General features: G+C 34.9%; 1 protein-coding gene across 4 annotated transcripts; it reads left to right on the top strand.

Annotated features, from left to right (window-relative positions):
- Nucleotides 1-7,107: 7,107 nt before the first annotated feature.
- On the top strand, nucleotides 7,108-9,537 carry LOC126875938 (uncharacterized). Of its 4 annotated transcripts, XR_007693793.1 has the most exons (4): nucleotides 7,108-8,158; nucleotides 8,359-8,700; nucleotides 8,983-9,065; nucleotides 9,336-9,537. XR_007693793.1 is itself a non-coding variant. In XM_050638865.1 (3 exons), exons 1-3 carry the CDS (start codon nucleotides 8,589-8,591, stop codon nucleotides 9,417-9,419), a joined length of 279 nt encoding a protein of 92 aa, XP_050494822.1. In that variant the 5' UTR covers nucleotides 7,108-8,588; the 3' UTR covers nucleotides 9,420-9,537. The 4 variants fall into 4 exon arrangements, 3 of the variants coding, with proteins under 3 accessions (XP_050494822.1, XP_050494820.1, XP_050494821.1); XM_050638865.1 differs by having other exon boundaries at nucleotides 7,108-8,700; XM_050638863.1 differs by having other exon boundaries at nucleotides 7,108-8,541.
- Nucleotides 9,538-13,588: the final 4,051 nt, after the last annotated feature.

Raw genomic sequence — 13,588 nt, forward strand, 5'->3', positions numbered from 1 at the left:
ATCGTTTCGCACTTTTCATTTCTTTTATAATGTAGCCCTAAATCTCTAGTCCGGTACAAATATTTCAATATTCGCAAGGCATATTTAAAATGTGTCTCGTTACAACAATCTTGAAATCTACTCAGATAATTCACACTATAACTTATATCGGGTCTGGTATTTACACTAATATACAGCAATGCGCCAATTAAATTCTTGTATCCAATGTCCTCTCTATTTATCTCAGCTTTTTCAATTTTTAAGTTGGTCTCCATAGGTGTACAGTACAATTTGCTGTTATGTAATTTATATTTGTTTGCTAATGATTCTATGTATTTCTTTTGGCTTAATCTCATTTCATTTTTTAAATAATCATACTCTACATTTATTCCAAGATATTCTTTTACTTCACCTAAATCTTTCATTTCAAATTTATCAGTTAATAATTTTTTTTACACTTTGTATCTTCCCTTTGTTTTTACTACAAATCAACAAATCGTCTACGTATATTAACAAATAAACAACATTTTCTCCCTCTCCATAAGTATATAGGCACAGCTCTATATTGTTCTTTTTAAAACCTAATCTCGTCACATACTTATCAAAACACTCATACCAGTCCCTCGGACTTTCTTTTAACCCATAAAGCGCTTTCGATAATTTACAAACTCTATTCGTTCCGTCCGCATATCCCTTTGGTTGATTTACATATACCTCCGAGCTTACTTCACCATTTAAAAAGGCAGTTTCTACATCCATTTGCTCAATTATTAATCCATTTTGACAACAATATGATAGCAATATCTTAAAGGTCTGATTACTCGCCACTCGAGAATATATGTCATCGGCTACGTTTCTTTGTTGAAATCCCCTTACCACTAATCTAGCCTTATACCTGTCCTCTGATTTTTTTCGTGTAAACCCATTTTACATCTAATACTTCTTTGCCTTTTACCCTTTCTACCAATTTCCAAGTTTTATTCTTATAGAGACATTCTATTTCCTTATCCATAGCCTGTTTCCAAACTTCATTATTTTCGCAACCAATCGCCTCCTCAAATGTACGAGGGATATCTACTTTACAATAATTTGCATGAATCTCGCAAATATTTTCCTTTTCTGGATACCTTACTGGAGTTTTCTTAATACGTGTAGATCTCCTAGGAGTGTTTGAGCTTTCAATACTACTATTATTTTCATCTTTCCTACCTTCTAACTCTTCCATATCCATACCATCCAATGAATAGTTATCTTCGCTATCATTTCTATCTGCCTCTAATGAATTTTCCTCAAAACCGATACATTTAGTGTCTGTCTCTATGACCTCTACATGTCTAGCTATTGTTATGTTCCCACCTAATAAGACTCTGTATCCTACTTCACTATATCCTAATAGAATTCCCATATCTGCCTTCTTGTCCCATTTGGAAACTCTTTTTTGTTCTGGCCTTCTTACAAAAACTTTACTTCCATATAGATGTAGATTTTTAACACTTGGTTTTTTCCCGAAGAATATTTCAAAAGGTGTCTTTCTTTCTATAGTATTCGCTAATATTCGATTTTTCAAGTATGCCGCTGTACAAACTATTTCCGGCCAGTACCTTTTATGTACTTTCGCTTCCGCTAACAAGCAACGCGCCATGTCCATCACTGTTCTATTATACCTTTCCGCTGTCCCGTTTAATTCATGTACGTATGTTGGGCAATTATTTATTCTTATACCTTTATCCCTAGCAAATTTATAAATTCGATTATTTAAATATTCTTTACCATTATCGAATCTTAATATTTTTAACCTCTTGCCCGTTAAATTTTCGGCTTCATTTACGAACTGTACGAAAGAATCAAAGACCTCATCTTTTGATTTTATACAATAGATCCTAGCTATTTTACTATAATCATCGATAAATGAAATGAAATATTTTTCTCCATTGAATCCGGTAGTCTTAAAGGGACCACATACGTCCGTATGAATAATTTCCATTATTTCCCTAGTCTTAGTTCGATTATTTTTGAAAGGTAAGTTATGCATTTTGCTTTCTATACACACCCTACATTTCAAAAGTTCCTTTTCAAATTCATTCGGTATGCCAGTCACTAGTTGCTCTTTACCCAAAATCTCTAAATATTTAAAATTTACGTGTCCTAGCATCCTATGCCATCTTTCCTTTTTACTCATACCACTACGTTCGGCGCTGTTTACTAAGTGCGCCGTTGCTGTCCATATGCCTGCTCTTGAGTTTCCATGCTCGCCCGTGCCGGTTCTTGATTGACGATGAAAGTTTCCACGTCCTCTGCTCGTATTGCCTTTGTTCCCTCTTCCTCTGTTTCGACCACGTGTTGGCCCATGCCAATAGCCGTTACTGCTTCCCGCTTGAACGCCATTTTGACACTCTCTCGCAAAGTGTCCTAATCTTCCACATCTGAAGCATCCTTCCTTTTTTGCAGAAAAGGCGTTGGTTTGCCTTTCTCCTCGATTGGATTTATTTTTCTTCTCTGCTATCTCTATTTTATTTTTTACATACGCTACCGTTTGATCCTCTTCTTTCAATGCGTCTATTATGTCCGCTATGTAGCTGTATTCTTCGGGTAACGTATTCAGCATGTAATTCAGCTTTTCCCTCTCACTTACTTGTGCGCCCGCACTTTTTAATTCATTGATTAATTTCTCAAAATCGTTAAAGAATGATGCTGAATCACTGTAGTTCTCCAGTCTTATGTTTTCCAATCTCCTTCTGCATACGATCTGCAGTGCCGTCGACTCTTTCAAGTACATTTCATCGAACCTTTTTATTATATCATACGCCGTTTTTCCTTCCCTAACATACTCCAATTGTCTGTTCGATATTGCACTATAAATTATATTAATCGCCTTCAAATCCTTTTTGTCCCAGTCTTCATCGTCTCTTTCGTTCTTCATTCTAGTTGTAACAACCTCGCATTCCTTATATTTGAGAAACATCGTGATTCTTTGCTTCCACATTCCATAATCCTCACCATCGAATATAGGTATCATGATTTCCGATCTCTCCATTTTAATTGATTCTTCTTTTTTTCTTTTCTTACTCAAGCGTTCCTACGTGCTCAAAGTATATTTTTTCCTCTGAAAGTTTTTTTTTCTTTACTGAAAACTCACTCGCAAGATCGTAACCACGCACTAAATATCTTGCAAAACTAGTAACCACGCTCTGCTACCATGTTAAGAAAATTCGAGGATTTGGGAATACAAATTATTGACTATATTTCCCACACAACAGTTATACATCTATATTACTCTCTGAAGAACGTCTTGCACGCACGCTGGTCGCCAACCGACTATGCTAGATTCTTCTAACATCTGGCAACAGTCTTTTGTCTCCACTAAGACCTTGACGCCCTCTAACCCTTACACACACACTCTCATGTACAGTGTAAATGTATCACTTCCCTAACAGTAAAATGTTACAACTGTAATGGAAACCACCCAGCCAGCTATAAAGGATGCGAAATCAGAAAACAATCACAACGTAAACAGTTTCCACCACTTGGCAATAGATCAATCAATAACTACCAACCACAACAAAGTATAACGGATAATTAAGCAACATTGAAAGCACAAAATGAACCAAAAGCTATAAACGGAAACACCGATCCCCAAGGAAACCGCAGCTACGCGCAAGTAACCCAAAACATTAGACAAACAACGCCCACAAACAAACAGAATCAAAGCAACAACACCGAAGACGATACAGAAATCAAAGAAATGCTCAAACAATCCATTAAAGGTACAGAGATATTAAGAAAAATGGTAAGTGAGAAAAACACAATACTAAGGCAACAAGTACAACAAACAACAGTCATGTTACTACTCACAAACTTGCTAAGTAAAAAATAAAAATGGACATGCTTGAAATAGCAGCATGGAACTCTAACGGACTATAACAAAGGGCCCTAGAAACTAAAACATTCCTGTATAATAATAATATCGACATACTACTCGTATCGGAAACACACTTCACTATAAAAAGTTACATAAAAATACCGTACTACACAATATATGATACCAAGCATCCCTCAGGAAAATCACACGGAGGGACCGCAGTAATAATAAGAAACGACATTAAACACCACTAACACAGCCAAGCTAGTAAGGAATATATACAAGCAACCACCGTTACTGTACAAACTAGCAGCAACCATTTACAGTTGTCAGCAGTATATGTACCACCGCGACACAAAATGACATCACAAACGTGGGAAGAGTACTTTCAACACTTAGGTGACAAGTATATCGCAACGGGAGACTACAATGTAAACCACACGCTATGGGGATCAAGAATTACCACACCTCGAGGTAGAACCCTGGAAAAATACATTAACAACAACCTCAATATATTATCCACAGGAAGACATACTGGCCGACAGACCTGAGCAAAATACCTGGCCTACTCGATTTTGCAGTTACAAAGGGACTAAACGCAAATAAACTAAAAATAACACCCAGCCTCATTGCATACAGCCCAATTGCTTACAGAAACAAATTAATACTTTATAGCAATCCAGGGACACTATGCAACAGAACAACCAAATGGCAAATTTTTAAAGAAATAATCGAGAGCAAAACCAGTTGCAGCATCCCATTGGAAACACCCGAACACGTCGAACAGGCAGTAACACCATTGACAGAAACTATCCAAGAAGCATCATGGACAACCACTATACCTGAACCAACCAACAGACAAACAAAAATAATTCCATCAGACATACTTGAAAAAATTAGAGAAAAAAGAAAAGCGAAAGCAAAATGGCAAAAACATAGAACATGAGAAAACAAAAAACACCTAAACAAACTTGCAAAGGAAATAAAAAACAAAATAAAAGTGCACAACAATAACGAATTCACAAAATTCATAGAGTCACTCTCTGCTCACGAGAACTCCAACTACTCCCTATGGAAAGCCACGAAAAAAGAAGAAACCAATAAAACTAGTCACAGCAATCAGGACGGCAGACAACACATGGGCAAGAAGCAACGAAGAGCAAGCTGAAGAATTTTCCAACCACCTTTGAAACATATTTATACCACATAATATCAACAACAGCAACCCCAAATGTCATACGGACGAGGATGCGTTTACCACTAGTACCTCAACTGACAACCACTATACCATACCTAAAACAACAGCACAAGAAATTAGAAACATAATCGAGAAAACAAAAAACAATAAAACACCACGAATCGACCTAATCAATGGTAAAATCTTGAAAAACCTTCCGCCAAAAGCGATAACACTAATGACAATAATATTCAATGCAATACTAAGAATCCAATACTTTCCTAAACTGTGGAAACTAGCACAGGACATAATGTTACCTAAACCAGGCAAAGAACCACACCAAACTGCATCTTACAGACCAATATCACTACTTCCTGTGTTTTCCAAAATACTAGAGGAAATAATATGCAACCGCATAAAACCAATAATATAGAAGGAAAAATTAATACCAGATCACCAATTTCGATTCAGAAACATACACTCCACTATAGAGCACATGCACAGGCTCATTAAAGAAATAATACTAGCATTAGAAAACAAACAATACTGTACAGCCCTCTCTATGGACATAGATAAAGCATTTGACAAAATAAACCACGAAAGCCTACTACAAACAATCAGAAAACAATTTCCGGAGCAAATATACCAATTAATAAAATCTTACTTAAGCAGCAGAACCTTCGTAATAAAAATCAAGGACACATACTCTGAAGTTAAAGACGTCAAGGCAGGGGTTCCGCGAGGAAGCGTCTTAGGATCAATACTATACACAAAACATACCAACAACTACCAATAGCAAAATACTGACACTCACGGACGACACAGCTGTACTAGTCAGGCACACTAACCCAGAAATAGCAGTCAAATTACTACAAGAACATATCACAAAAATAGAAAAGTGGCTGCAAGATAAACAAATAAAAGCAAACCCCGATAAATGCAACCATATTACACTCACACTGCGAAAACAGACACCATCAAACATCCTACTGAACGGCACGCACATACCGCAAACAAGGCAAGTCAAATACCTAGGACTAGACCACCTAGAAACACAACTCACATGGAAACAGCATACTAAATCAATAATAGACAAAATACAGACAACAAGGAGACAAATGCATTGGCTAACAAGTCGAAAATCCAAATTAAGTATAGAAAATAAATTAAAAATATACAAAACGATCATAAATCCAATCTGGACGTACGGAATACCACTATGGGGGGTAGCGGCAATGAGCCATATAAACAAAATAGAGACAGTACAAGCTAAAATTCTTAGAACAATAGTAAACGCCCCATGGTACGTTAGAAACGAAGGCATACGGAAGGACCTGGGAATACCAATGGTCAAAGAGAAAATTAGCAGACACGCAGAAAAATACAAAGAAAGAATAGGAACACAGCCAAACTGGCTAGCTGCGGAAACGATCAACACCTCAAACATGGATAGAAGGCTGAAAGGGAAATACCTAGCAGACCTCACAAAGGACACAACCAAACAAACACGAAGATGGTATCCCACTGGGGGTAGCTACCCACATAATAATCTAACAGCTAAAAAATTCTACCAAATGTCCAAACTGGACAAATTGTGAATCTAATCTATAAAATAAAAAAAAAACTGTGATCTGAGTTTAGATCTCAGTTTAGAGTGATACATCTCCTAAAAGGATTAAGAGATTTTTTAACAAATTCCCAAAATAACAGTGAATTTTAGAACAAAGATAATGGAAATACATAAACATCTTGTTAATAACGACGTGGGTATACTGATAGGAACTAATATCTGCAGAATATATGAATGTCTTAAACATAACATAATGCTAAAAAACGTTCTCTTTGTCCAACGACCTCTTGATTCCTATACAACCTCTCCTGGTTATCTTGCGCACGCGTAACATTCACGTACCGTTACATGCATTGCCATTCCATACTTTTCGTATCCTTTTTATACTGTTACTTGAATATAGAATTATATAAAAAATACAAGAGCACAAAGATATAGAAAATATAAAAATATAAAAATAAAAGATTACAAAACTGTCAAAATTACAGAAAATCAGATTAAACATTAGTACCTATATTCGTCCCAAGTGTTGCGTTGTGTGTTCTATTTCTTTTGTAGATTATTAGTAGTGGTTTAGTTTAGAATATAGATTATTTATATATTTATGTAGAGACATGCATGTTTCGTAATGTAGTTCTTATTTTATAACACTTTACCGGAATGTAGGCTAGTTTTAAGTATGTATCTTAGATTACTAATTTGATTTAATAATGTAGAATGCGCACACATATATATATGTTTCTGACAATGTAACTTTTATTTCTTTAATAATACAATATTGTATGTTTTATGTATTCGTTAGACTATTAGTTTTTGACTTCATATATACTTATATTTCATAAATTGATAATATTGTATTTGTTGCATAGTATTGGAAGTACTGTCTCTAATATTTACTAGTTTATTACATGTCTGGCATATATGTTTATACTTATATGTAACTCTCCAAGTTGATTGATTAAAATATATTTATATATACATGTATTCCTGGCGTTTCAATTATTTCCCCTTTTGTAGTTATTCTTATTTCCTGGTTTATTTGTTTGGTTCGTAACTCGTTCAATCCATTAACTGGTTCTATTTATTTTATTTTATACTAGTTGGATTTATATTATATTGAACCACAAGTTTTCAAATTGCAAGTCGGTTATTGGTAGGTTTATTTAGAGTTGTGTGTATATGTGTTTTGTTTATTGGTTGGATCTATTAGTCGCCCTCGTTTTGTTAATCCTTCCTTTAGTTTCGTAGCGCCGTGTGTTCGTTTGTGCATTCAAATCCTTATTCGCGCGTTTTGTATAGAATGGTTTTCTTGTTCTTGTTACGGCGCGTGCGGAGCGCCTGACGTGACACCCCCGCCCTTGGAGTTCAAATTTCCAAAGGAAATTTGACTGGTGGTGTCTCTGAGTTCGCTCAAGGCGGACGTAGATGTCGTTGGTTGTTGAGTGACTACCGGTGTTATCGATATCCCTTGAGGTTGTGATGTTTGATCATCGATATTTCGTCTTCCTTTGAGGTATAGGAGCAGGTGGGTGACTGATCCGCATATTGCTCCTAATAGGGCGATTCCACATCCGTAAGTTTCACGTAACTGGTATCCGTATATGGCTATATCTATTATCGTCTTGATTAATTTAAACATTACGAGTATTCCAAATATTGCTGCACTGACAGTTCCAAATTCCATGAAATCAGTCCATAAGCTTGATACGGTATTTTTCGCTATTGTCGTTAATGTGTTTTCGTCCATCATTCCCAGGATGTTTACTGTTCCAGGGACGATTGTTTTTCCTGTCGCTCCTCTGGCCAATGTGTTCAAGACTGCAGATTTTTCTGCCGGGAACATGACGTGGTCCCGTAGTGCGTCGAGGTCTTTTTGGGTATATATTCCGCTCGTGGCCAACGACGATGGTGCTGAATATCGCCACGTTTGGCGCACGTCCGGGCGGAGTTCCTGTGGTGTGATTCCCTTGCCAAACGGATAGCTCCGAGTAGCATTCTGTTGTATGTCGTACCTTTACTTGTACCGGAATGCATTCGACTATATGGACCGCTTCTCCTGTGATCAGAGCCATGTGTCCTGGGTTTTGGTTATGGTGTATGCAAATTCGTCGGGCGGTAAGTTTGCCAATCTTAAAGCGTTCTCTATTAGTTTCTTCTGTGTGGTGCGTCTTTGTGTCGGTATATCATGGTATAATGTTGTCATTTGTCATTTTACTTTCGAGTTTATTAGAAATAAGAATAACCTTTTATTATTATTAATATATATATATATATATATATATATATATATATATATATATATATATATATATATATATAGAAAAAGAAAATTTTTATATTTATATGTATTTTTTTCTCTTTTTTTTTCTTATTGTTAAAATCTTTGTTTTATTTTAGGTTTTACGTACATGTTATCAGTGAAAATAAATATTATGAATGCTACTTGGGTTATAATTATATACATATATGCATACGTATTGGTAAGTAGTATAGATGAGATTTGTTTTATTGTTATGAATATATAAGTATATATTATCAATAGGAATAGATATTACAAATATAGCTTGTCTTTGAATATATATATATGTGCGTGTAATGGTAAATATGACGGCTTATTTTTATGAGTCACTTGCATTATCAATGGAAGTGAGTGTTATAAATATCGCCTATTTTACAACATGCGTGTATATATATATTGGTAGATATAAGTGAGAATTATATGTATAGTTATAAATGTTGTTTGTTTACAGGTGGATAGCAAAAGTATTTGGTTTCGTGGGTGGCGTACAGGTGCCTTACAGTTCTACGGTGCGGATTGCTATTCCTTGGACTAAAAAAATTTCTTTCGAGATGAGTCAGATTATTGTAACGATCATGCATGGGAGGATTTTCTGCAGAGATTCAAAATGCTCTCTGGATTCCTCGTGAAACGTCTGGACAACACTTACATGTACTTCCTCCGTCGTTCAGAGAATGGTTGATGAATTCGCCATCCGTTCTGCACACACATACAAAAATAGTTAATGTATATATATATTATTTATTTTTATTTTTTTTTTTTTTATAAGTTTCGTTCGGACCTGTTCCTTTGTACGAAGACTGTATCCCTGTATATAATATAATATATATAATATGTTATGATTATGTTAGTTGTTATTTATTATATATATATTTTCCTTATCTCTCTCTTTTTTTGTTTGTTTTTTTTTATTAGTACCTAACATTGCTATTATGATGCTGTATTACATTGCATTGGCTATTATTTCTTTGTGCGACGAATTTTTCAACATGGCCGCTCGCGTGTCTCTTTGGTATGGCGTTGGTTTAATGTCAACAGTAACGTGTTGTTGAAATAGCTAATTAATTGTTAATCATTATAATTTTATTTAGTAGTGTTTTTGTAATATTGTTTTGTATTTCATGATATTGTCTGTGTCAATACCGTGTGCTACTTTAATGTGATAGCATGGATTGTATTGTTACCGAATTTCAATAGTCATTGTTTTGATTATACGTGACTTGCATTTATGTAAGTCTTGTTTAATTTAGTTAATGTTTTGTGTATTGTGTTACCAGTTATTTTCGTGTAGCATAACTTTATTCCTTTGCACCGAGTTCAGTCATGTCTTGTTGTTAATATTTAGTTAGTCTATCTTGATTAATTTCTAACCTATTTCTGTGTTTATTGACTTTTCTTATTTTCCCTATTAATTTATTATTGCTTGTACTTGCTATTTGTTATTATTTTATGCATGATATGAATTAGTTCCCTTATTAATGATTAAAATTTATTTGTTAGATTAACATTGTCTGTAATTCTTTAGATTCTGCTCTTTCGATGCTGCGTCACTTACCTGGATCGTTCCCACAACATCATCCGATTCTTTGATATGCCTTGGATACTTACTACGGCTGCCTTCAATCGTCTTATATCTGTGGTCATAAAGGTGGTGTTTAATTTATTTAATTCAATATGTGTATAATGCATTGTATGTGCGACCGCTATTGGGCATTACAAAATAACATAACAATACTACGTAGATTAATGCATAACAAAATATCCTTTTACTCCGGTTATATTTATTACTAACTCTCAATTAATCTATCTTGATTATTTTCTAACCGCTTTCTATACTTTATCAGCTATTTTATTTCTTCTTATTAACCTGCGAAATTCATGCATGTACACTTCCTTGTATAGTGATTAATTGTTCACGAGGTAGGTTGCACTTTCACTGTTTTAGTTATTCGTTGAACTAACACGTTTTACGTTCAAACGGTAATTGGAGCACTCGTAATAAACCTCTTCTTTTCAAGTTTCCGCTATCTGTGTTATTCAACGAACAGTGCCATGTTTCCACAGTATTGTTATAACATTTAGTACTGTTGTATTTTGCATTAAGGCAATTGAAGTTAATTTGTTCATTTATTTTTCAGCTGGCTGTTGTACATGGTGTTCCGTAAACAGGGAGCCATAACCTATTTTGCACGTAAACCTTCTCGTATGATGATTACTTGTTCACAAGGTAACTTTCACTTTCACTCTTTTAATTATTTATTGAATCAACACGTTTTATATTCAAACAATGATTGGAGTACACATGATAATTTTCTTTTTTTTCTTTTTAGGTGTTCGCTATCTGTATTATTCGACGAACAGTGTCACACCTCCTTTTGATTTATCCACAATATAGTTATAACATTTAGTAACCTTGTATTTTGCACTGAGACGATTGAAACTAATTTATTCACTTATTTTAGGTAGCTGTCGTACATTATGTACCACGAACAACGATCCATAACCTATACTTACACGTACACTTTCTTGTATGTTGATCACTTGTTCACAAGGTAACTTTCACTTTTACTAGTTAATTATTCATTGAGTTAACACGTTTTATATTTAAACAATAATTGAAGCACATATAATAATTTTCCTTTTCTTTTCTTTTATGTTTTCGCTATCTGTGTCATTCGACGAACAGCACTACAACATACACTACTGCACTACGTTGCCCACTGAAATCACTTTATTCATTGTTTATTTCGATTATGCGCTAGTTTTAACTTGTTTAAGTGCACCGTTCGCGGAATCCCTTTTTTACTTCAATCTTGACGTTTTGGTTCTGCAAGATTTCTAGCACTTTGTGTGGTCCAGTATATTGATCGGAGAATTTTCCTTTACTAGGTTCTTTTAGTAAATATATCGAATCTCCTATTTTAAAATCTTGAGGGTTGATTCGTCGATCGTAATATTCCTTTGATCTTAGTTTGGATTTTATCAAATTTTCTCTTGCCATTCGTTGTACGGTGTAAATTTTATTGAACAGATCTTCGAGATATTCTGAGTATGTTGGTTCCATGTTCTCTTCGATTATTACTTCACCAGTAGGTTCTCTGGCTAGATGTCCAAAACTAATTCGTGCGGGGAGAATTTCGTTCCTTTCCTTCATTTTAGTTTTTATTTTGCGCCAAGACGCAAGTTTACTCACATCGATCCAATTATCCAATTGCTTGCTAATAGCATTCAAAATACAAATTTTTGAAAGTGTCGCAGCCATATTAACCCAAAAATATTTTGTATATAGTATAGTGTGATACCATCTATATTTTCCTGGGGGAATCATAAGATCAGCACTACCTACTATGTTACCTACGTCAAATATTAGATGTAGTAACCAATAAAGTATTTTTAATCCAATTATAATCCAATGGCTAGCGTATTCAAGTTTTTATATATATCTTCAACTGGTGATTCCCTATTTTCTCCCTTTTGATTTCTTTGGGCTCGTTGAATTTGCGTTTCTTCAGCTTGAAAATGTTTAGAATCCTTTTCCTTAGTTACCCTTTTTCCTTCTTTATTTACTTTATTCACAACACCTTTATTTTTCTCTACCTTTTCAGGATGAATAGTTTCATTGGAAGTGCTTATTATAATTAAATTATTATTTATTTGTATGGAACGTTTAGGAATATTTTTGGTAGATTTGGAATTATTCTTTGAATTTTTATTACAAACCTTTTTGCTTATAGATTCTGTTTTGGATTTAGGGATAGCTATATTTTTATTTTCTATAGTGTGATCTTCCTTGCAATTTAATGATTTGGCTTTGAGTTCGATAAAGTTTCCTTCTGATGGTTTTATAGAAGTTTTTGAGTGAGATACACTCGCTATCTCTTTTCCTATTATGGTTGAGACATTCACGAAATTCGTGGAGTCTTGCTTTTGTATCTTTGCCAAGTCGAACGTGGAGAGGCAATTCGCACTTCCCAGCGGGTCCAATATCTCTGTGATATTATGCAGTGGATAAGCATTGCCTGTCGTCTCGTCGTTCAATTTCCTAGTTTCTGCTTCGTCTGAAAGTTCTTTGGCACTAATATTATTTATCTTGTTTGGTAACTCAGGAAATTTCTCACTCATGATCCTGTCTATGGCACCGTGCGTCCTCTTATTATTTAACGTGACATTATCCCTTATCACAGCAACGGAATGGTGTTTGCATTGAAAAGTTGATTGGTTGAAATGATCAGCATCTCTCTTTTGATTTAGATCTCTATCGAGGTATTTATTTATGCATTTTTCTTCCCAAATTATTGCTCTTGCTTCTTTTCTAACATTTTCTTCTATTCCCGGGTTGTTTAGATGTTTCCGCGACGGCGGAACGTCCAAGGATTGGTATCCTGCTATCTTTACTCGTAAATACACCTCGTTTGGAAGCCCCTTAACGAAAGCTTCCCTCGTGTCTCGATCTATCCTATCTTGAAATACGGTGCCGTACTCGTACCTTTCCCCGTTCATTATCGCCAGTCTGAGATCTTTGACGCGTCCTATGTAGTCCAAAATATCTTCTCCTGGTCGTTGAAATATTGTAGCTAATTCCCCTTTATATTCGTTAACCGTTTTTCCCGGACCGAACATATCTTTTAATTTATTCCCGAAATCGTTTAAACTTATTACTTCTGTGTCTTCTATGGCGAGAAATGCGTGTCCGCGAAGCTTATT

The sequence above is a fragment of the Bombus huntii genome, unplaced genomic scaffold, assembly GCF_024542735.1.
Source record: "Bombus huntii isolate Logan2020A unplaced genomic scaffold, iyBomHunt1.1 ctg00000060.1, whole genome shotgun sequence".
NCBI classification, from domain to species: domain Eukaryota; kingdom Metazoa; phylum Arthropoda; class Insecta; order Hymenoptera; family Apidae; genus Bombus; species Bombus huntii.